A 24986-nucleotide genomic window follows, 5' to 3' on the forward strand; every position below is an offset into this window, starting at 1 on the left:
CACCACTTAGGGGAGGCTTGCCGGAGGGAACCGCCTTTTCCCCACCCCCTTATCTTGCCCGGACACTCCCCGTTGCCAGTGCAACTCCCCCCACCGCCAGTGCGCATGCACCGTTGCCAGAGCAACTCCTGCCCGCGACAAACAGCTTCCGCGTCCTCTCAGAACCAATCCAAGCCTTTAACCCCTACAGCTACCCCGCCCTCTAAACCGCCTGATATAAGCTTGTACTCTCCCCTAATAAACGCTCTCTCTTAGTTTCTTCACCCTAAAAGAACCGTGTCCCGCCTGTTCCTTTCTCGCCGCCCTCCATACTTGCACGCCTCCGCCGGGGACCTGGCCAAGTCCCCCGCCTCGCCCTCGCCTCCGGGAAAGAGCCCCCGCCGCCGGTACCCTCCGAGCAATCCTGAGAGCCTAGGATTTAGCAACCGGCCGCCACTCCCCCCGCTAGACAAGTCAAATGCGACCGCACCAAGGTGCTGATATTTACCCTCCAAAATGTAATTAAAACTGGGATTTTGACTACCACCATCCTCCCCCAAACCCCTTTGCTTCATCACATATTTTGAAGTCCTTCTGGTAAAGATATGGTCAAGAACCTGTACAAATCTTTAAAAACTGAGCAACCTAGCTCAATTTATATTCAGGTTAGGGAAAACAAAGAAGTAGAACACACTGCTAAAGACTGTGAGGAAAATAGGTCCCCATAAATCATCTTAGGCACCAGTACAATTTTAGGAAAATTTAGGCATGCTCATCAGGAAACAAGAAAATTTCAAGCAAATAAACCATATTTCACATTATGTTTAGGTTTTGAATGTGCCAAAAGTGTTTTAATTTCTTTATAATGTTTAATTTATGTCTGCAGGGGTCTTTTGCAGAAGGAAGATAAATCACAGCATTTATCTAAAAAAGTTTTTGAAAACTTCAAAGACAAAAAAAAGGATGTGAAAAATAATCTGGTGACATTAACCAAGGGAAAAAATAAGAATCATGGTTCATTAACTCAGTGTATCTAACAAAAACATGTCTATGAAGAAGATTAAAGATTACATTGCAGATGTGATTGTCTTAATATTTTTACAATGGTAGGAAAAGATAACATAGGAGAGCTATAATAAAGTTTGTCTTGTTTGCCTCCACTAATTACTTAACGTGCAGTTTCTTTTCTTAGCTCCCTAGGTTTGCCCTTATCTACTCCCATCAACAAGGAGAATGTAGAGCCTGAACAAACCTTCAAATACTAAGTGATCCATTTTAGTTTTCCAATAATAGAAACAATACTCTCTTTTAGAAAATGTACATCTTGATTTTATGTTTGCTTACATCAAGGAAGGAATAGCTTATATTTTCACATTTCTCTTTAGAAACAGGATATATTTTTTAATTCCACAACAACATGACGGCCATGGAAGAGAGTAAAAAATATGGAGGAAACAGAATTGAGGGATTATTAAAAAAATAAATCATAAGGAAACTAAAAATATCTTTAAAAAACTAATAAAACTAAAATCCACTTTGGACGCAAAAAGGAGCTGAACAGAAACTGCAGGGAATGTAATCAGTAAAATAAACTTGAGAAGCACTTTGACTGCTTATCTTCTGAGAAGGATAGTTAAAAATTCTGATTCTGCTATTGATATAACATATTAAAAACAAAAAATTTGAATGTAACCAAGAAAAGAATCAAGAGGAAGAGAACTTTGCAAAACACTACATCCTAGAAGGATAAAAAAAATCATCTCAAGGGAAAAACAAACACAAACAGAAAATGCAGAACTAGATGACATAAGCAAGGCAAACCACTTTTTACTACAATTAAATTAAACATAAGGAATTCCCTATAAAATATATATACATTTAAGTAAAAGAAAATCAATGCTATATAATACTTATAAAAACAGTATCACAAAATGACAAAAAACTTAAAAAATGAAAGGTTTATCACAAAAGCAAAGTAGGAGTGAAAATAATATGAAAACAATTCAAGGTCAAAAACACAAAAAGGGACAAGAGGCTATCTAATATTCATGAAGGACAATCTCTAAGACAAACTATAACATTAAAATTTTCAGGGAATAAAATATCTTCATAATATTTGAAACTAAAGTTTAAGACAATTGTTCAGAAATCTCATATCATTTTGTTCAATTCTATACACAATGGAATTTCATTTTTAAGTTTATGTTGAAGGAGTAATTTTGAGTAAATGGTCAAGTCATTATTCTTTATTTCCACATTACCTTCAGAGGTCAATAAACTTTCACTCTGATTCCTAACCTGTAACCTAGATCTGCAATATTTTCCTATTTCTCTTTTCACCAGGATAACTGGTAGTAAATACTAGTGTCAGTTATCAACCCACTGCCTCTCAGCCCCAGTTCCACCCTTCATTTTCCTGCTCTTGATCGTAAAACATTTCTCCCTTGCTAGCTGGTACATTAGGTATTCTCAGTAAAGGACACTGGAGGGACACTGTAGGAAGAAGGGACTTTACTCTTTGATTTCAGTGTGCTTTTCTTGAGGGCAGGCTTCTTCCACCCAGCATCTAGTAGCATGCCCGTGTTCCCTGGCACCCCTACAGGGGCCCTCGCAGGAATTCTGAGTTCCAGCACCTCCCTGTGGGCAGTTTCCACTAGCACCTCCAGAAGCTGCTTCCCAGAAGTTGTCGCCTGTGTGATACTTTGCTGTGGACGGCTTTCCCTGTCACTCCAGCAAATTTTACCACCAGAGTGCCCCAGTTATGCCTTCTCCAACTAGGTCAGCATCTCGGTCCTGTTGATGGGGTGGGGATCTCTTCCAGGTATGTTGCTTCCTTGGGAGCACTGCCTCAGCCCTAGGATAACGGCTGTTCCCTGGATCTGCTGCCATTTCTGTAACCTTTAGAGTCCATCATTATTACAAACTTCTAATTTAGTTAATAGCTGTTTATATTAAACTTTCCCTATAAAAACCACTAGGTGGTTTTTGTCTCCTAAGTAGACCCAGACTAAAACAATTAGTAATATTTCAGGACTCTTTCTGACAATATTCTTTCATCACAGAAAAAATAAAGAGATAGAGAACACTAAAGTCAAACATCTTACACAAGCCATCATTTTGTAAATAGATTAGCATTTATAATTTCTCCAATTTGATAAGTAAATCTTACCTTATTTTTAGCCACCTCAGCTGCCATTACTTCAATCTGACCTTCATAGGATTTGATAGCCTCATTTATAGCTTCAAGCTGTTGTTTATAGGATGCTTGCTCTCTCTTGAGCTCTTCCAGTTCCAAAGTGATAGCTTCAACTTCCTATAATAAACACAGTATCTGGATAGTCACTCAGGTTTTAGACTACTCAAAAATAATACATAGATTCTCAGGCAGATAAGACTCACAACTACTTATTACTCAACTATCAAAATACACGTTAAGCTGCTTCCCCAGAAAAAGGGAGGAAAGGAAGCTTATTTTAACATACTAAAATAGTGACATCAAACGTATATGCAGTTTTCATGGGTTCAAATCACTTTGCTTAAACTATCTTCTTTATCCTTTTATTCCTATAGGAAAAAAACATATAAAATTCTACATAACAGATGAATCAGTAGAAGTAAAGCTTCTTTTTAAAAACATAATTATTCAATGTGCAAAAAGTTAAGTGTCTTTAATGACAAAATCATAAGGTGGTTTTTTAAAAGATTATTTTGAAGATTTGAATGAAATTGTTTAAAAGTGGGATTAAAAACAAAGCCGTTGGAAACACAAAAATTCCACCTGTGGCACTATCCAAAAGATATAATATGCCTCCAGTCTACACGTGTGCTGGTTTGGATGTGTTATGTACCCCCAAAACGCCATGTTCTTTGATGCAGTCTTGTAGGGGCAGACATATTAGTGTTGATTAGGTTGGAATCTTTGGATTGGGTTGTTTCCATGGAGATGTGACCCACCCAATTGTGGGTAATACTGTTGATTTAGATTATTTCCATGGAGGTGTGGCCTGCCCATTAAGCATGGGTCTTGATTAGTTTACTGCAGCCCCATAACAGCTCAGACAGAAGGCGCTCCCACCTGCAGCTGAGACAGATATTCTGAAGATAGCTGTTGAAAAGGTGACACTGACATTTTGGAGAATGCCAATCTGAAACACAACCTGGGAGCAAGCATATGACAGCCATGTGCCCTTCCAGCTATTAGAGGTTTTCTGGATGCCAATGGCCTTTCTTCAGCGAAGGTACCCTATAGATGATGCCTTACCTTGGGCACTTAATGGCCTTAACAGTGTAACTTTGTAACCAAATAAACCCCCTTTATAAAAGCCAATCCATTTCTGGTGTTTGGCAAGATGGCAGCATTAGTAAACCGAACAACATGTAAACAGTACTTTGTAAATATAATATTCTTTGTCTTAACCCAATCTCCCACAGCACAAATTCGTCTAGATGTTCACTGAACGAACCTCTGGTATGACTTAGCTCCATCATATGATATAAACTTTGGTTAACTCCGGAATGAAGCATTTACCAAAAGAAAATGTGCTCTTCTTTAAAATCAGCAAGCCAATGAAACCCATACTTATAATTATGCTACACTAAACTATACAGTTTTCACAGAAGAGTATATTTATTTGTCTTGTAAAATGCTTGATTTATTTCCTAAAGAAGCACACTTTGCTTTTGGAGATAGCGATGAATACTGATGAATAAGGTTAACCAGAGATGCTCTACTACCTTCAGCTCTCGGTTGACTTTAAAACATTGGCTCAATTTCAAAAAGATTATTACCTGTTGTTTTTCTTTCATTTTCTTGCTGGAAGCATCTGCCTTTGTTTTGGCACAATCCAGTTTTTTCTGAGCATCTTTCAGTTCTCTCTCTCTTTCAGCTTCTGCATTTTTCATTTTATTCTCCAATACTTCATATTTTTCTTCTGCTTTTTTTTGAATTTCTTTGGTGTTTTTTAAGGTTTCCTCACTTTCCTCTGCATAATAAAGTAGGCAAATGTGGCTAAATGGGATCCTCTCACTGTTATAGTCAATAGTTTATAAGCTCTACTTTTAATAGAAGAAATAGTCTGGAAAGTTGGATGCTAGAGTTAAAAAAAAAAAAAAACTGTTCTGACCTTTTTCTAGAAATGGTATGTTAAACATAGATCCTCTCTAAGAGGCATACCTGAATTACCTAAAGGTCTGCAAAGAAATGATTTCTAACCATAAGAGCTTGATTAACATAAACTTTATGAAGTCTCTACTTTCAAAATGGTTTTGAAGTAACTTATTAAAAAGATTACACATCTTAAAAAACTTGCAAGCTTCTTCTAACTAGAACTGAGGGTATAACTGTACTATTTTCCCTTTATTTTGATTGCAATAATGCTTACAACTAATTTCACACATAAGCTTACTGTGTGTTCTTTTCAAGTAATCTATTATTAAAGGAGAACATGTCGTAGTGTGAGAACATAACTAGGATGAAGCATAGGAAAAATACTGTCTACAAATTTGTGAAAGAAAAAATGAAAAAGCAAGATTGAATGGACACGTGACTGTCACAAGGGTCATACCCTGTTTCTGTGCAAAAATAACCCTGGAAACTATGTGTTCACAATTTCCTACACTGCTTTCCATTATAAAATATTAGAGGGGTAGTAGGTATACAGATACTGTTCTAAGAAAGGGCACAAATAAAAACTACCATAGGCAATTAAATTCTGATTTAACAGAGTGAGGCAGCTTTTTAAAATCAGGGGAGGGACGGCTATAACTCCAACTACATTAAATACTGCTGTATATTCAAAATACCATAAACAAAATTAAAAGACAAGTACAAATGCCAAAAAAGGGTATCTGCAAAGCACATAATCTAGAAGAGATAATAGCTCTTGAATATGAGAATGGGAAAAACATACAAGCAGCCCAACAGGAAAATGGGCAAAAGAAATGAATAAAAAATTCACAAAAGTAGGAAACCTAAAGGGAAAATGGACATAAAATAAAAAAGATGGCAACCTTCACAGCAAACAGGGAATTGCAGATTAACAATACTAACACAATATCGTTCACATCAAATTGGTGAATCTTTAGAGACTGAAAATAAAAGGATTTGGAGAAATAAGAACTTTCACTGCAAGTGGTGGAAGTGGATAGTGATACAAATAGAACTTTAGCAATATATAATAAAGATGAAGATAAGCATATCCAACACCTAGAAATCCCATACTTAGATATACTGCAAAGAAACTCCCACATGTGTCTGAAAGATAACACAGCATTTTCTAAATACATAAACTAAGTAAAGGATATTGGTAGAAACAGAGGTTAAGCACAGAATGCTTTTATCTCACCAATGATTTGTTTAAGGCCATCTAATTCTTCTTGTTGCTTGTGGTATGAGCTTTGCTGGAGTTTGGTTTGCAACAAATCCGCCTCCTCAGTTTTCATCTCCCACTGCTGCTTTAATTGGCGATACCTTTTTTGAAAAAGAGAAGTTTATGAGAAATCACTCTAATTTCCCTAGTGTTTAAGACATGCATTCAAATACCTAAAATAAACTAACAATAAATATAAGAGAAGCTGTCACCAATTACAATTATTGTTATGATGACTCTCAAGTCAAGTTTCTGAGACATCAATTAAATTCAAGTCTAATTTGGTCACTGAAGTTAAACAACTCTAAATGACCAAGATCCATTATAAATATTTACAGAAATAGCCTTAATTTAGAAAATAGTAAAATTAATTTTGAATAAATAGGTTTCCTAAAAATAATCCCTCCTGTAGATCCTTACCAAAAAGAACTCTACAACAGCTACTCACCACAAAAACAGGTTAATAATATATAACAATTACACAAAATTCCAAAAATCTAGCAATCTCTTTATCAATCCCTATTTTTCTAATGTTAAAAAAATAATGTTCCCTCTTTTTTGTTACAAGACTGAAAGTTTAAGTAGTAACGGTATTGAACTTAAATCATTTCCAAATTTACCTTCTTGCAAACCTTATAACTCTACCCAAGATCTGGCTGCTTAAAGTCATTTTGGGGGGAAGATATTTAGCGAATTCAGCAGCAGTAAAATCTCAAGTTAATATAAATTCACTAGGTATCTTGTCACTAGACATTCATGAGGTTTGAGGAAAGAAGGAATCATCTTAGAAAATATAAATACTCCTTTGAGTTTTCTTGCCTGAAACTGCACTTGACAGCAATTTAAAAGACAATAACAATAAATCATTCTTCAAAGTCATTTAAAAATTTGGAGTGTAGAAACCGTGATGAAAGATAAAAGCTTTCTTTCCTGAGATGATCTATGAAAAAAACCACCTATATTTTATAAAATTTATTTCCTTTCCTCAGTGTCATGACTAGTCCACAAGACAACTCTGCAGAACAAATGGTCCAACACTGTTGAACAAAATTAACAACTTTAGGCCAAATATGACCACAAACTCACCACCTTGCCAGAATTCCACATATTGTAGAAAAATTTTACTTTCTTCTCTCACAGAAAAAGTCTATTCAATGATTAATTTAATCATGTTAATGAAGGTAAAATGCAGACTTTACAAGTATATATTTCAAAGTGGGCATTTTGATGCAATTTATATCTTGGAATAGCCACTTTGATTATGAAAAATCTCCTCTCCATGTATAGTATCCCAAAAGTCTTGGTGCTGTTTTAAGCTTTCATAACTTAAGAACTATAAATGCTACAGACTTACCAAAAAAAAAAAGTCATTTGAATGTTTATTTAGATTTTAAAAAATGTATTCAGTATTGTGAATTTTGAATAAAATGTTTGATTTTAGTTTTACCTCAGCTCACATTTGCCATCTTCAGTAGGAGTGAAAAAAATGAACATCTATTCAAAATTAACATACCTAAATAAGTATAGAAAGTTTTAAATAATTAAACTTTCAAATGATGTACTTTGTAAGTTGTAGCATTTTCTGAAATTTTTAAAGCAAGTGAAAACTCTTCTCCCATATAACCAAATGGCTGGTTCATTAACCTCTTTCTCAGGTGTTTACTCAGCATTCTCAGTGAGGCCTTCCCTGGCCACCCAATCTAAAACTTCAATATCTCTTCACCATGGACAATTCACAGCTCCTTATCTGTTTTACTGTTTTCTTCTTGGAACTACAACATAACCTATGTTTTACCAATTTACCTTTTTTTAATTGTCTGTTTCCCCAACTGCAGGAAAACTAGATGAAAACAAAGATTTACCTGTTTGATTTAGTAATATATCCCCAGTTCCTAGAAGAGTCCTTGCACATAGGAGGCACTCAATAAACATTTTGTGAATAATTTTGAGTGGAAAAGGTGAATTAAGTAGCTTGATAACTATATTGAAAAAACAAAAATATGATCTACCTATATTATACGCAAACAGAAGAAATGCTGGAAGGCGCTTATATATATACCTATATCTACACTCACACAGAAATAACATTTTAAGGAAACACCAGAAGCCCCACTCTAATGAAGATGGCAGAGAGATGCTTCAAGCCTCTGTTCCCCAACAGAGCCTTTGAACAACCAGCAAAAAAACTGGCAGAAACATCTTTCTCAAAGCTCCAGAAAATAGCTAAAGGATTGCAGTAGCAGGACAAACGTCAATCAAGAAAAAGGTCACTTAAAAGTGGTAGAATTTTCTGGTGCCCTGGCTGGCCTCTCCCCTACCCCACTCCTTGGTACAAAGATGGCCCCCAGAGTATCTAAGAGTGTTTCCCACTAATCCCAGCAGAATGTTAACAGTTTATCTCAGCATGGGGATGGAGATATTTGGCTGATTTTTTTTTCTTCCTGCTGCTTAAGAGTTCTCTAATTGCTTATAACAGATATTACTTTTATAATTAGATAAAATGAATCAATAACTGGCAGTTATCAAGTCCTAATTCACCTACAAATTTAAATGAAACCAAGGATATAGTACAAAATTGGAAGTTACATTTCTTAAAAGTAAATTGTCTTTCATTTTCTACCATGCAAATCTCCAACAAAAAAATAATATAGTTTAATCCAAGTCTTACTTTTCAGCAGTATTTTTAATACTGGCTAATTCCTCTTCTAGAGCCTGTAGCTCCTTCTCCTTGATTTTTAGCTCATCTTGAACATCTCTGAGTTCTTGAAACTTGGTTAAAATAGAAGCTGCCTGGGATCGAGCACCTGTCAGAGGCAAGTTGAAACAGGCCTTAAACATTAAGTTATCATATAATAGCAAACAATAAAAACATTTTTTTAAGAAAATTATATGAAATGATTCACAGTAAATCTTTTACAGTGAGCTTATGAAGCTAAAGAATTCATTCTGTCACCTCAACCTTAGGAAATACAAAATTAATAAGAAACACTCCTTAGTAGATGTGATAAGATTATTCAAACTATCCTGCCTGCTGAGCCCATCCCTCCCAGGCCCATTTTCTTCCCCAGTGACAACAGGCTTGGCCATCTGACTTCCTCTGGCCAGTGAAATGTGAATCATACCTTTTCTGAATATAAGCTTTAAAAGGCAGCATGTGGCTCATCATTTGCTCTACTTTTGCCCTGAGAAAAGCATGTTCAACCTAGGAACTTCACCTTCAACTGGGACCCTGGGTGAGAACAACATGCAGCAGAGGTGACACAGACCTACAGTTAATGTAGCATAATTATGGAATAAACTTGTTAGAAGTCATTGAGATTTGAGGGCTGTTTGTTATCACATCATAATTTGGCCTAAGCTCTGACACAATGGAGAAAGCAGAGTAAATTTTCATTTTACAAGCAGCTCTAATCATCTGGCAGTAATAGGCTGAGGTACTATGTTGGCAAGAAAGCTCTACACAGATTCTATGGGAGAGTGCCAAGGTCAAATAGCAACGCTATTATGAGCATTTTGTTAACAGGATATGGGACTATATCCCTTACATAGAAACTGCAAGAACATCCGAATTAGTGAAATCTGAAAGGTTTCTTCTGTTTTAGAGATCTAAAAATATTTGATCTCTCCTTATCTTTGAATTCCAAATACTAGAGTTATTATTGTATACTAGGGAACTGGATAATTGATCATGGAATTCATTTGACTGGCTGAAGTTTTTTTTGGCCTATAAAGACAGCAAGTCACTCGATAGATCAAGAGGCAGTATAGCTTACTGGTTAAGAGCACTAACTCTGAAACCAAATCCAAATTCCAGGCTTTGCAACTTACTATCGAGTTAAGTAACGCTAACTTAGTTTCCACAACTGTATATTGGACAGGCTCATAATATGCCTATATCATAGAGTCATTATAAGAATTAAATGAATTGATTTTTTAAAGCCGTAAGAACAGCAGTACCCAATAGAATTTTGTGCAATGATAGAAATAGTCTATATCCACACTGTCAAATTATCCATTAACCATTTGTGGTGACTGATCACTTGAAATGTGGCCTAGTATAACTGAGGAAATTATTTTAAAATTTTATTTAATTAACTTAAATTTAAATGTTAAGATTCACATGTGACTTGTGGCTACTGTATTGGACAGTATAATTTTATACCACTGTCTGGTACATAATAAGTACTATTAAATGTTAGTTATTATATCATCATTTGACACTGATCTAGAAATTCAATGTGGTGATTATTAAAGGAGAATGTGGTCATTGTCTAAGAATTCCTCTTTAGGCATCATCTCAAGGATAGATTTAATTTTTTGTTTTACTTTTGACAGGAGCAGAGGGCAGCTGTAGAATGTACACAAATTAGAAGTCAATGTTTCCTGAAAGAAAAGTGGGTAGTTAAGCTAAAAATTGACTCAATAAAAAGATACCATTTTCTAGTGACTAAAATATCCTGATAGGGCAAAAAGTAAGAGAATTAACACACAGGAATAGATATTCTTAAAATGAATAAAGGGAGGCTATCAGATTGATAACTAGATACCAGCTACTTCAGGGCTAATATTGAGGTCAATATTAAATGCCTGTCACATGGTAGGATTTCAAAAGCTAAGTTCAATCTTTAGATTTACATTAAGACTTTGGAAATAATTACTTGGTCTTTAAGTACCATAAATATAATACAGTCCCCTAGATAGAGAATCAGGCTGTGATTCTCAAAACTTGGCCTCTATCTTTGCTCTATCTGAAGACTAGAAATAAACTCTGGGCTAAATTATTCTAATCGCACAATTTCCTATTAGCGAGAAAGAGAGAGAAAAAAAAAGGTTCCCATCCTATTTTACTACACAGAATTGTGAGGAGGACTAAATGATATAAAACTTACCTCCACTCAATGTCCCATGAGGATCAAATACATCACCTCCTAAAGTTACAGTTCTAGTCATTATCCTTTTATCAAAAGCTACTTTTTTGGCATTATCCATACTGTCACAAACAAATGTTGTTCCAAAAACAAATTCCATTGCTTTCTGCAGTTCTGGTTTGTATCCAACCAGGGAAAGAGCCACATGAACATTGTTAGGGCCAACCTGTGGGAAAAAAACAACCAATATGCCACAGTACATACTTTCTTCCTTTCAAACATTATTTTATATATCAGTAAGAACTGCTATCATAGAATTTTATGTAATACTTACCTATCGCTACAAATCTTTTTGAAGTTTCAAAAAAGCTATGTAAAACTAGTTATAAAAAAGAAAATATTACAGGATTAAACATTGTAAGATTGATGGCTAAGTAAAATATTTAGGGCAGCCACTTGCAAGCTACAGGAATAAAAACACAAACACTATTTAAGAGTCATAAAAGAATCCTCAGTCCTTCACTTTGAGCCAAGTGCCTCTTCTTTTGTTTATAGTGTCTACCTTTGCCCACCTTCTCAGGGCAATAGAGCATCAGTTATGAAGCTTAGCACCAGCAGCAAAAATCACAATAAAGGGAGCTATAGGTAATATGTGTTCAGCATTGTCCTTTGATGCAGGAATTGCTGCTAAATAGGTCTGGCTAAGCAACCTGAGTAGAAGTACTTTTGCTGTTGCTTGAATTCCAATTTACTTCTAACACTGAGACTTTTCCTAAGGCTGAAGTAACTTCCTGAGCCATCTAGCTCCAAAAGAAAATTTTCAAGGTAAAGAAGTACCAACAAAAAACATTCAATTACTCTACATTCATCTTCCCACTCCTTACAGCATGCATATCAATGTAACTGCATTTTAAAACCATTTTCATTTAAGGCTTCTCAATTTCCACAAGGACATTCTATATCCACTTTTTCTATTTTAGGTTATAAGTATACTTCTTGTGGACAGTTGTTAATTACTAATGCATATCTAGGTTTTATAGGACTGCTTTTCAACTCATGCTCTTGGAATGACTGCTCGATAATAAACTGCTGTCTCTGCTGAATGTTATGATTGGTTTCATGTTTTTACCCCTATTACACAGCCTCAATAGCCTTTCAAATGTTTTTCCTTGTACTCATCTGTTTTCTTCCTAGAAGGCATACTATTTTAGCTTCAAGTCAGCAGCTCACGGGGTGGACCAGTCACTGGCTAGATATGCCCATAGTGGGACAGCAATCTAGCAGAACTCTGATAGAGAAGTATCTCTCCAATACTGATGGATGCTTCCATAATGGCTGTCAATGCGGGCAGTTTAAGTCTGCCTGGCATGAAAAAACTGAAGAATTCTGGATAATTATCTATAAGCTCAATTCTAACAATTATCCAGAAATCAAAAATATGACATATACTACCATCTGATAGTAACGTGATTTGACCTAAGGTGTAAAGACATTTAATACTACACTTTGAAGCGTCAAAGGGAGTGTCTAGTCTTCCAGGATTTCTATTCTCTTGCCATCTAACTGCACAAGAGCCAATCCTGGTTTTTTTGTATCTTTATCTTTCTCATAAATAGTAACACATTTGAAAATTGTGTGGTTCTGCATATGATGGATGCCCCCAAAAGGTCTAATTAATGTCCTTTAATTAAGAAAAAAAAAAAAAAGATAAAGATTAAACAAGTAAGTAAGACTTACAAGATTCTGAGCAATCCTCAGAGTTTCTGGAGCAATACATCTGGCTGAAATTTTATTGAGTGGAATTATAGTATATCGACGCTTCAATTCTCCCTTTTCTAGTAGCTTTTTACCAGTGACCTAAATAAAACATTATGTAGTCAGAAAAAAACAAATAAAACAAAACATTATTAAAGATGGCAGAAATGTTCAAATGGAAAGAGTGCTAATTTACAAATCAATAATGAAAGGAACATTTAGTGTCCACTATACTGAACAAGAAAAAGTTTAAGATGGATAATATGTATTCTGGGTTCCTGAGTAAGCAGGAACTTGCTCTGGAAAAGTTATCAAACAATCATTAACTGGACAGAGTTTTATTCTATAAAGATAAGCAATCTCAGCAGAAGCTTAGCACATTAAGAAAGAATCAGATTCTTATAACAACACATTTGTTAAGCTAAACAGTTCATTTTTAAGTTTTCTTTCATTGAAATTAATTTACCTCTGTGTCTACTACAACATTGTACAGTCGTTCCCCAGCCACCAATTCTAAAGCTGTGGAGGCAGAAGTATCTTTTACACTAATCAGAGAAGCCACAAGTCCTTTGACACAATTTCTATTCCAGTTCTTCTCTGGATCCCTAAAATAGAAAAGTCAACAAAAATTAATCCTAGATAAGAGAGCAGAATATTATACTTTACTAGTCAAGAGCTTTTTCTGAGAACACATGAAACCGAAATGAAGGGAGACTCACATAGTTTTTACAAGACAAAAATTTAAAAATATCCCAGATAGACAACTATTATTTTTAAATGAATCAAGATTTTTCAGTATAGATTATGTTTACAATGTAACAAAAAACTGATGTTCTAATCTTTGCAATGTACATGGTTACTGTACATGTTCCATAAAAAAGCTCATCTGCAAAACAAACTGTCAAATATAAATGTAGATATTAACGATAGTTTAAAGAAACTTTGAATTGAAATTAAATTTCCCTTAATTTTGGTCTTATAAATTAGTGGCATCAGTAGCTACTAAATTTCAGAAGAAATTCTCCTGCCAACATTTAGGTAAACATCTGAGCAAAACATACAAATTAAGGAAAAATAGCTTGCAATAGTTTTTACATGAATATTTTTCTTTAGCGCCAACAAATTTTTCAGATTGCCTCTACCACATATAAAAACATACCTTGGTATCAATATGTTAATATGCATGGTTTAAATTTCTTACTTGTATGCAAATCGAAGATTGGGAAACCTGGCCAAGAGAGCTTCATATGTTTCTTTCAATCTACTGATATCACGTGACAGCTGCTTACGCTTTTCCAACAGGCTCTCCTCGTTTTCTGAACAGTAAATCATAAATAAATTGAAACCAAGTTTTAGAAACTGAAATATTCTACTGTTCTAAGGAAAATATAAATTTCTGAAGTATTAAATAAAAGTATGTTTAACATTCAAATTTCTACGAAATGTCAAGTACACTTTATTTCCAATTTTCATTCCAAGAGACAACATACAGATTGAATACTACCAATGCAGAAATTTACAAATGACATTTCTGTGTGTTTTTTCAGTGGCAATTCAGATTGATTAAAACAGGAAATTCTTCATACTGCATTCTCAAAAATTCAAAGGGCTATTTTATAGTTAGATATTTTTTTACTATAGTTACAAGCACTCATATTAATGACCATTGATAGGGTAAAATTTATTCCCACTTGCTTATTTTCTTTCTTTCAGTTAGTTTCTATCAAAAACCACCACATCCCCATGATTTCATATTATGTCTTTAAAGACAAACCTTCGTAACTCAGCTTTTTCATTTCAGCTTCAAGTTTTTCTTTAAGTTTCTTCACAGCCTCTAAAGCTTCTTGATCTTTCCTGTAGCCACTATCCATCTTCTTAACTTCAGCTTGTTTAGTCTTTAACTCTTGTTGGGCATGTTTCAACTTCATCTGAGCCTGTGACAGGAAAATGTAACAGACTGTAAGAGGCAGATAGTGCTAGTAATTAAATGGCCAGATTCAGACTGGCCGTTGAAAAATAACTTTGGTCTCTTGGATTAACAGTTCAACAGTTCAATCATTTACCAGTATTTTCTCCTCAAAAAACTACTCAGAATATAAAATAACATGATCTTAAAATAAATCATTAAGTAATTGGCAATATAAGTTCATATTTTAATATTTATAAAATATGATATTAACAGAGTTCAAAAATTCTATCAAAGAACCATGGTCATTAGCTGATTAAAATAACACAATGGAAAGCTACAAATCACAACTCCAGTTCCCTTCCTTTCCACTTATGTGTGCATATTTGAATTTGTATATTCTATGAGTATTATCTAACAACAGAAGAGAAGCTGCATTGAGCAGTGACAATTGAGATTATATAGGAAGGGAAGCTGAACTGACAGTAAAATTTAAATGCTAGGAATCTAAAATTTAAATAAATAAGAATAAATGAAGTTTATATAATTGAGTACTGCTTCATAAAAACTATGAACTAGTAATCTGAGACCAAGATGCATGTATCCTCCCTCTGAAACTGAATAATGGTAGACTTTTCCCAGTTCTCATGAAAAATAAGTTAACAGAAAATCTAAGAGGACTTCCAAGTTTTCCTACTACTGATTTCTTAAAATTTTCGGTGACCTTTGACTCCGAATGAAAAGGTAGCAAACATTAACAGAAAAAGTTGAATAGGATTAATACACAAACATACATGTTTATGTATAAAGACTAAAAGTGTATTAGTATACATATTTTTTCTGCCAGCAAAACTCTTGTGTTCACAGGATTTTTAGCAATACTATCTAAACAAATTTGAAGACCATTATTATGTATTCCCAGAAGCTACTGAAGATCATGAAGTCAGAGCAAGGAGACCAAAGACTGGAAGGTGGACCAACAGAAGGTAGAGACACTTCCTAGGAGGATGCTATAGTTTCAGAAACAGGTTTTAAGAAATAGGTATAGAAGGTTAAGACGTCAACTTTACAAGGTCAATAAAAGCAAATAAAAACAGCCCAAAAGATGAGAGTAAATTGACTACACTCCAATACACCATACAATGCTGCAGAACAAAACATTTATTGAACTTAAAAAATCAATTAGCCTATGAAGGGATTTCATGTCTTTCAGCATCTTGATAAACTAACATCAACATTTAGCATATCACCATATTTGAATTTAGTTATACTAGGTGCTAGTTCCTTGACTTTGAAATGATTATTTTCAACATTTTAGAGCAATTGCCAAAGCATGACATGAAAGAGCTTTTCAACACAAGTGCAATCACATAGTGCTTAATGTCTATCTTTACCTGTTTGGCTTCTGTCTGAGCTTTACTTATGTCATTTTTACAGGCCATCATTTGACCAGCAAGAGTTGCTTCTGTTCCATCTTCACTACTAGACAGGCCAGCAGAAACAGCATTGAAGTGCTGCTGTGCGGCAGCCAGAGCTTCAGCATCTTTATTGCTCACTTCTTGAAGGGCATTCAGTCCATCTGTTATCTTTTTAACCTCTTTTTCCTTTGCCGCTAAAGCTTTAGAGTCCTTTAGGAAAAAGCATTTCAAATTGGAAAGTATTATATTTTACATATTTTTATTTTATATATTTTATGGCAAATATCCATACTCATATATATATTTCTATGTCATCAAGTGTAACAACTTGAAATGGGCTTGATAATAAGGAAAATAATTAACGATCATAACTTTAAATACAGAATTCCCATTCTCAATTTAGTTTCTTTCAGTTTGGGGGAAGAATTGAGCTTCTTATCCCACTAGAAATAGTTTTATTCCATTTGTTATAGTCAAATACAGGATATAATGAGTTAATGAATAAGTGCAGACTTAAACAAACCACTTGAAGAAACTAAAGTCGTTTTCTAAAATTATAAAACTGAAATACTAGCCATCCTAAACCAAGCATAAAAGTAGAGATTTTATGATTAAGTGCATGTACATAAAAACAGTTTGTAAACTATTTAAGGGCCATAAAATTAAAGCATTAAATAATTGTGGGAATAGCATTACTAATACTTAACATCTTTTAAATATTAATGAGATATCTGAAATTATACAATATACCAGCACTGAGAAAACAAACAAACCAAAAAAAAAACCTCAAATAATAATCAGCTATCTTGTTTGCATGAACGTGACCAGAAATTCTGGCCCACTTAATTTATTCACGATTCATCAAATATCTATTAGGTACATACTATATACCAGGTACTGTTGGACATTAAGGACACAAACGAAGACCCTATCTTCAGGAAGCCTATATTCCAGGATGGAAGACAGATAGTAAGCAAATAAAGCAAGGTAAAGATATGCAAACAGATGGGGAAGAATGATGAGGCCTTGGTGAGATGATATTTGAGCAGATGCCTAAAAGAAATGGAGGGCAGTATCCCTGGCAAGCCCTGAGCAACACAACTGAGTGAGGAACTGTGGCTGGAGCACAATGAGCACATGTTAAGAGGAACCAGGAGTCACATTATGAAGGCCTTATAGATCATAGTAAAGACTAAGGGTTTTATTACACATAGAACTTTGAAACTCACTGAAGCATTTTAAGCACAGTAGCAATGTGTCTTAGCTTTAAGATACACCCATTGGCCAAATCAGGAACAATTCGAGCACCAAAATAAATAATGGGAATGGATTATAACCCAGTGGGATAAAAAACAGAAAGTCATAAAGAAACTAATTAATTAATTAATTAGAAGTTTAATGGGGAATAGGAGAGCCACATGGTTTCAAAAGTCGCTACCTACAATATATTTATTAATTACAAAAAGAAAAAGAATAACTTCATGGTGAAGGCTGGCAGATGCCACCTTAATTGATGACCAAATAAACAGCGTCATGAATGGGTTGAATTGGAGTCACATGCCACCTGGTATAGGATGCTATGAGAAGAACGTTTATCGCTTCTGTGACATGGATATGTTAAGTTTTAGACTTTTTGTTAGTCATCAGGTGAACGGTTAATTAGGTAGTTGGACAAATGAGTCCAGAGTTCAGGAAAGGAACTGAGGCTAGTTATGGATTGGGAAGGCAACAACATATAGAAGGCATTTAGAGCTACAGGGCTGAATGAGATCACTTAAGGAGTGAATGTACACAGAAGTAGACTTGAGCCAGGTTAGCCCTGGGCATGCTACTATTTAGAGATCAGGAAGAATAAGGGAATCTGGAAAAGGAGACTAAGAAGGAACAATCAGCACCACTGTATGAAGCTTATGGATCTGGCAGCATTAAGGAAAAATGAACCAAAACCAGGGCAGGCTCATAATTACCCTTAAGAGAAGTTCCAAAAGCTACTGTCATGCATCTACCCACCTATCTGCATAGGAGACTATATACTTGACTCGTGTGACTAAGGATGTCATATATTCCTGGCCCCTGTGAAGGCTAACCCCTCTCACCTACTGAGGGACCTTGCTCTGGCAATTTTCCTATCTCTTTCATGAATCGCAAATGTTGCCTTTTCTATTGAGTTACTCACCAATATACAATCACACTATTATTTATTCCATCTTGAAATCAACCTCTTAATTCTATATCACTCTCCAGTTAGTTCCTCATTTATCCTTCCTTTTGCAGAAAACTTGCCAAAATAATTTTCTTTACTTGCTCTTAAATTTCTCTTCATGCATTCTGTATTGAATACACTATAGTCAGGATCTCACGGCCCCCTTTCCTTGAAATGCTGTCTTCATGTGACCTCCAGGACACCTCAGTGTCCTCATTTCCTCATACTCTCCTGACTGCTCCTTCTCAATCTCCTTGTTCCTTCTTCCTCATATCCCCTAACCTCTAAATGTTGAGGTACCCCAGGGCTCAAACCTTAGACTTCTTTCTTATATACACACTCACACACCTAGTAATCTTATCTAGTAGCACAGACTTAAGTATCATCCATACATTGATGGCACCCAAATTTATATCTCTAGCCTGGATTAAATATTTGTATATTCAACTACCTAGTCAACATCTCCACTCAGATGTTTAACAGGGACCTGAAGCCTATTATGTTCAATCTGCATTTCTTATGTCCCCTACTCAAACCTATTCTTCCTATCCTTCTCCATCTCAGCTAATGGCAACTCCATACTTCCAACTATCAAAGACAAAAACCTTGGAGTTACCTTAACTCCTTTCTTTCTCTAATACCCAAAACCAATTTGTCAGCCTATTCTATTGGGGCTACCCTTAAAATACACATAAAATTCTACAACTTCTCACTATTTTTCTACTGCCTTTATCCAAAGATTATCACTTGGAATACCACCTACTACCTGGATTCCCTGCTTTTTCTCTTGACCCCTTAATTTATCCTCAAAACGAAAGCCAGAAGTCTTGTTAAAACATAAGAAATGTCACTCCTCTGCTCAACCAATGCCAGTGGCTTCCCATGTCACTGAGAATAAAGGTCAACATCCTCCACGTCTTCCAAAACTCTACATGAGTCTGTACCCTCTTAACTCTCTGCGTTCCTACTACTCTACTCTCTTGGTGTTCACCAGCTACACAGATCTCCTTGATTCTCCAACACCATAGGCACTTGGGCAATTGCTGTTCTTTCTGCCTGGAACACTTCCCCATCGTACTCTCCACCCAATCTACCTGCCTGGCTCACTCTCGGACTTCAAATATGTTCCTCTTAACAAGGCCTTCAACGGCTATCCAATTTGGATCCCACATTGCATTCTTCTTAAACAGCTATTTTCCTTTCCTGCTTTATTTTTTCTCCAGAACAGTTATCACTATATAACATGCTATGTATCTTCTTGTTTATTTACTTTATCATCACATCCCCCACTGGAATATAAGACCCACAAGGCAGGGACTTCTGTCCATTTTGCATATTGCTGTACTCCAGGACAAACAACTACAACTGGCCTATTGTAGGCACTCAATAAATATTAACTAAATGGATGAATATAAACTAGTGACAAACTTATTTGCTTACCTCGACCATATTTTTTTCCAGCTCTTTGCGTTTGTTTTCTTCACTTTCCAGATTTTTTTTCTTGAGATCAAAGGCACTTTGAGATTTAGTATTAACTCGCTGAGCCTCTGCAAGAGCATCTTCTAAAGAGCGTAGTATACCTCCAATTTCCTATAACCAATCATATCCAATTCAGTCAAATTCCTTAAAATTTGTTCATGCTGTCATCTACTTACATGATTTCTACATAAAGTATTTACACATTTTAAAAGCTATTTCATTTGCCCTACTTTAAGATTCAACAAATGAATAAGGCAGACAATGTCCCAAGAATCCTGAATAGCTGTATAAAAGAGTTAAATATTTTTTTCATGTGAAAGTATATTCTCTGTTCTTATTTATATGTTCTGACCTTATCTTTTCTTTTTTCCAACTCTTCTATTTCATGATTAAGTGCTTTTATTTTTTTTTCATTCTCCGACAATTCTTCTTGAAGCTTTACAACTTTATCCTGCATTTCTTTTAACTCCTCAGCTGAGTGTTCTTTGGTATCTTCAGCCAGCAAAAACTGATATGCAATATATAAACGACTCAAATGTTCTATTTCTCTCATTACTTTCTGGTACTCCAAATAGGAAGATCTTTCCTGAAAGAGAAGTCATCAATAAAGGATAATTCAAAATCTGTATTTTTAAACAAATTTGGAAATAATCAAACTACAGAAACGTGTATCAAATTCCCCATTCCATGATGTAATAGATTTAGTCTTAGATTAAATAATCATGTAATTGTAAATTTTTGGAAACTTTAAATAACTTTAGGAGAACTCTGCCTTTGTAAATAGCATTATATAATCTGTAGTGAGTCCTAAATGGCTATTTCTTCTAATACACAATCAGTTGGGATTAACAAATAAATGTGGCATAAGGTTCACAGACTGGTAGTAGTAAGAAGCCTATAAAGCCAATCTACATACCACCCACCAGTGATACACTATTTAATGTACTTTGCAGTAGCACTGTCAAGATGACTACTCAACATTAGTGTCACTATTTACAAACCATCCCTCACACATTACTAAATTTGATTCCCATGAGAACCTGATATGGTAGACAAAATAACAATTGAAATCCCTAATTTGTAGATGTAGAAACCGAAGTTCAGAGTGGTTAAGTGACCTGTCCAAGTTGTCAGATAGGAAACAATGTCGCAAAATCTAATCAGGTCTGAAACCTAGGTTTAAACTCCTGATCTAGTGTTTTGTTTTTTGTTTTTTTGTTTTTTTTAAATAAACATGCATTCAAAGGAGGTACCTTCAAGTCACAAGTTTTCAGTTTTTCCAGTAACATCCACACAACTATAATGATTATGAAAATAGATTTGATTGATACCAAAATTCAATGGACATTTAATAAGTTCCTAAGTGGGTATCTTTAACATATTAAAAACAATGTGTTATAAATGCCTTTTGCCACTATGCAATGAACACTCAAGAAACATAAAACTGACAAGTTTTATGTCAAAAACTACAAAAAGTCACAGAACACCTGTTTCAATTTATTTCGCTTATAACATGCCTCAACAGCAGTAACTGTAGCAACAGCACTTATTATCATAGAAACTATTTGCCCTACCAAGGATTACTAAGAGTGCCATATACTTAAGAAATGTTGTTCCAGTCAACTTTAATTATCCAGAAAAATCCACACTTGTTTCTCTTCAGTATTGAAATCTGACATATCATTTTCTAAGATTATAAAAAGCAAACTCCAAAGTCATTATGACTTACTACATAAGCAGCACATATTCCTGCAAACAGAGGTCTGGGCTATGGAGAACCAACTCTAACTTCACATCTCATCCCAGAGAAAAATCCCTAAGAAGTGGAACACACTTTATCCCTATACATATTATCTTTGACACTCCACCAATTTTGAGAGACATTCCAGCCACTGTCCTCACATATATAATACATACCTCTTTTAACTTTTGAATGGTTGGAGTAATCTCCTCTTCAAGTATCTGGAAAATAAAGGAAAATCAGTATTTTCAGTATGTAAAGTACCATTAAAAATACATATATATATATATAAGACTGGAAAACTGAATTGAAAATAAAACTTTCCTCTTCACAGTATGGAAACTATAGATTGCAAAATTTTATACTTCTCCAAAAATGTTTTAAATAAATTTAATTACCGTCTTGATTTCTTTCAGCTTAGCCTCCTTTTTCTCTATAGTTTTTTGGGCAGCTATTTTTTTGTATTCATACATCCTGGTACCAGCTGCTTCTTCTATCATGGATAAAATCTGGAATGACAATTTTATTAACGTTTTAAGAATTCAGGTCAGTATGTCTCATCTGAATTTATCATAATTATAGCATTTATGGCCTTGTCTTTACTAAGCATCTCAGCAAAATAATGGCCCAAAGGGACCATAAAAGTTTCTACCCAAAATTCTTCCAAGTCAGGCTTCAGCCATTTTGTGCTATCCAGGATGAAGCACGGCTCCCAACTGTGGCACATGCTTTAAGAACTTGGGCAAATAACTTAATCTTCTCTGCGCCTGCTTCTTCATCCACAGAGAAGTGATAATAGGGATCTAATATTAGGGATGAAAGTAATAGAGATAATAGGGATATTGAGACTTAAACAAATAGAGCAAATGAAAACTCTCTAAAAGAGGCAAATATTAATCAATTATAATTCTATAGGAAGGACAATTTTGCCAGCACTACTGAAGCTGCTACTCCCCATCAAGCCCTGTCTCAAGAAAATCCCTGCTTCAATATAGAAATCAAAAACATTTTGATTTTTATGTATTTGGCAGGTCTCAAATTACAAGTTTTCCTCATGTTTATATAAAGAAAATAAGTATGGCCTATATTTAAAGCAGCCTGTTATTATCAGTACCAATGTTATTATTAGCTCCTCACAGTGAGAGGAATAACCTCTAAAAAGCCTTCGTTCTTGTATGAAACATTCATTCCTTCACATTAACTCTACTCAAGCAGGCTCCAAGAGAAAAATAAGTCCTGATGCCCTAAGTAATCCATCAAAAGTAATAAATTAATTTATCTCCCATGCAACTACCATCTAGATGTACCATGTACCACCTTTGGGAAAACTGCAGAAAGAGCCCCTCAAATCCTTTTCTGTAGTATTTAAATCGCACATAGAACACTGGTTGTGAAAGGTTGCTTTATACAGTTAAAATCTCTTTAAATATATGGCACAATGCCATACACACACACACACACACACACACACACACACATACATACATATACATGTATAAATATAACAGCGTATCCAAGAATCTTAACAATGGAAGAAAGGTTAAAAAATTGTTTACCTAGAAAATAAAATAATATCTCTAATCACTATTTTTACTGTCCATAAATAGTATTCTTACCTCTGGAGGTTTCATATTCAATACTTTTGTAATTCGACCCTGAAAACAAAATGGCAAACTTACTGTAATAATAACAAATTACATAAAATGTAATCTACAGATACTATATATTTATCTGCATTAAAGATGTACATATATACTAATGTACCAATCTTTTTGGAGTTCTTTCTTCTACCTAAATGAAAAGATGCTTCTTTTATTAAATTTGAGAACAAAGGTACCTTACAATTCTAGAATTTTGACATACTGCTTTTCACTTTCTCAACAGTGATACAAATTAAATGTGTTTAATGTTACAAGTGATACAATTTATTAAATGATACAAAGTTAACTCAGACCATGTTTCTATGATGGTTGATATTAATAATGCTGAAGTATCCAGTTCAAAAACAGATTAGTATACAAATAAATTTCAGCATAATTACTGAACATTTTTTGATGTTTTAGAATGACAGCCCTTGAAAATAATTTCTAGAAATAGATAACATATTTCTAAATCTGAAATCAGAATAAAATGTTTTACTTCAATGCCATAAAATCGGTAACTTCATTTGTTACTCCCATTCCCCCATCCTCCAAAAAAAGCACACCCAATGCTCAGAGAACCGTTATTACTTTGGATTTAGATTCATTTGAGGTAAATTTTCAGCTTTGGAGTTGTGATGTGGTAAAAATATTTTTGTTCTGATCCCATCATCTTGCCACTGACCATGCTGTGACTTTCTCAAAGGGTAACTAGATGGGTCAAGTGAGATAACGGCAGACATTACTTTTCATTTCTAAAAGTCTCTAAAGAAGAAAACTTTAATACACACTTGAAAATTATTTGAACTTTAATACAGATTCAAACTAATACATAATTTAAATGCTTAAATCTAGTACTTTAATTTATAAGAATATAATAGAAGAATTTAAAAACATTTTTCATAGTGAGCATGTATTACTCTTGTAGTAAGAAAATAAAGTCAAGGAAAATTACTTCTAGACTTCCTCAAAATTCAAATGTGTACACTATTTTAGAACACATCAGTACAAATAACTAAACCACAGCCCAAACCCCAGCAAAACAGTAAATAAAAAATGGAAAATCCAAAGGGGATGTTTCTGCTACTGAAATAACTGAAAAATAAAAGATTTTTATTTTTAAATTGACAAAAACAGATGTAAAGACCACAACCAAAATACCTGCATGATGAGAAAGTGAGGGTTGTTAACATTAAGGCCAACAGAACAGAAGAGATCTTGCACTCTGGTGTTGTTTGCATTTACTCCATTAATTAGATATTTATTTCTGCCACCAATAACCACCTAAAAAAGAGAAGCATTTTAAAAGATATAAATGAACATGTACATCTTGTGCCAAGACAGTAAGTCCCTAAGGATACTGTCTATTGTGCTTTTTGTTCTACCCAACAAACGGTAAGCAAAATTGATTCTAGATAAATAGTAGGGGAAGTGTGGCATGGTCAAAAAGAACACTAAAGGGAGTCAGCACAACTGACTTCAAATTCAGGGACTTAAGCTAATTTGTTATGTAACAATGCACAAGCCTCCTAACCTCCCCTGCATAGGCCTAGGTCTCTAAGATCACGTCTAGCTTTATGCTTCCAAGTATGTATAAAATTTATTTTCTGTCCCTGGTCACCTTCTTTT

The 24986-nt window shown here is 34.6% G+C and overlaps 1 protein-coding gene across 1 annotated transcript in view; it reads right to left on the reverse strand.

The window, feature by feature from the left end:
• Window positions 1-24986, reverse strand: part of SMC2 (structural maintenance of chromosomes 2) — a 54005-nt gene that overhangs the window by 17622 nt on the left and 11397 nt on the right. Inside the window, exons 4-19 of the mRNA XM_037798020.1 lie at window positions 24519-24641; window positions 23334-23372; window positions 22116-22226; window positions 21894-21938; window positions 20329-20562; window positions 19938-20087; window positions 16271-16504; window positions 14745-14904; window positions 14172-14286; window positions 13437-13575; window positions 12953-13072; window positions 11237-11441; window positions 9016-9151; window positions 6324-6448; window positions 4768-4961; window positions 3149-3292 (exon numbers count right to left, since the gene is read on the reverse strand). Coding sequence (XP_037653948.1) covers window positions 3149-3292; window positions 4768-4961; window positions 6324-6448; window positions 9016-9151; window positions 11237-11441; window positions 12953-13072; window positions 13437-13575; window positions 14172-14286; window positions 14745-14904; window positions 16271-16504; window positions 19938-20087; window positions 20329-20562; window positions 21894-21938; window positions 22116-22226; window positions 23334-23372; window positions 24519-24641 — 2274 coding nt within the window. The remainder of the gene's footprint in view (window positions 1-3148; window positions 3293-4767; window positions 4962-6323; window positions 6449-9015; window positions 9152-11236; window positions 11442-12952; window positions 13073-13436; window positions 13576-14171; window positions 14287-14744; window positions 14905-16270; window positions 16505-19937; window positions 20088-20328; window positions 20563-21893; window positions 21939-22115; window positions 22227-23333; window positions 23373-24518; window positions 24642-24986) is intronic.

The sequence above is a fragment of the Choloepus didactylus genome, chromosome 10 (assembly GCF_015220235.1).
Source record: "Choloepus didactylus isolate mChoDid1 chromosome 10, mChoDid1.pri, whole genome shotgun sequence".
NCBI lineage: Eukaryota > Metazoa > Chordata > Mammalia > Pilosa > Megalonychidae > Choloepus > Choloepus didactylus.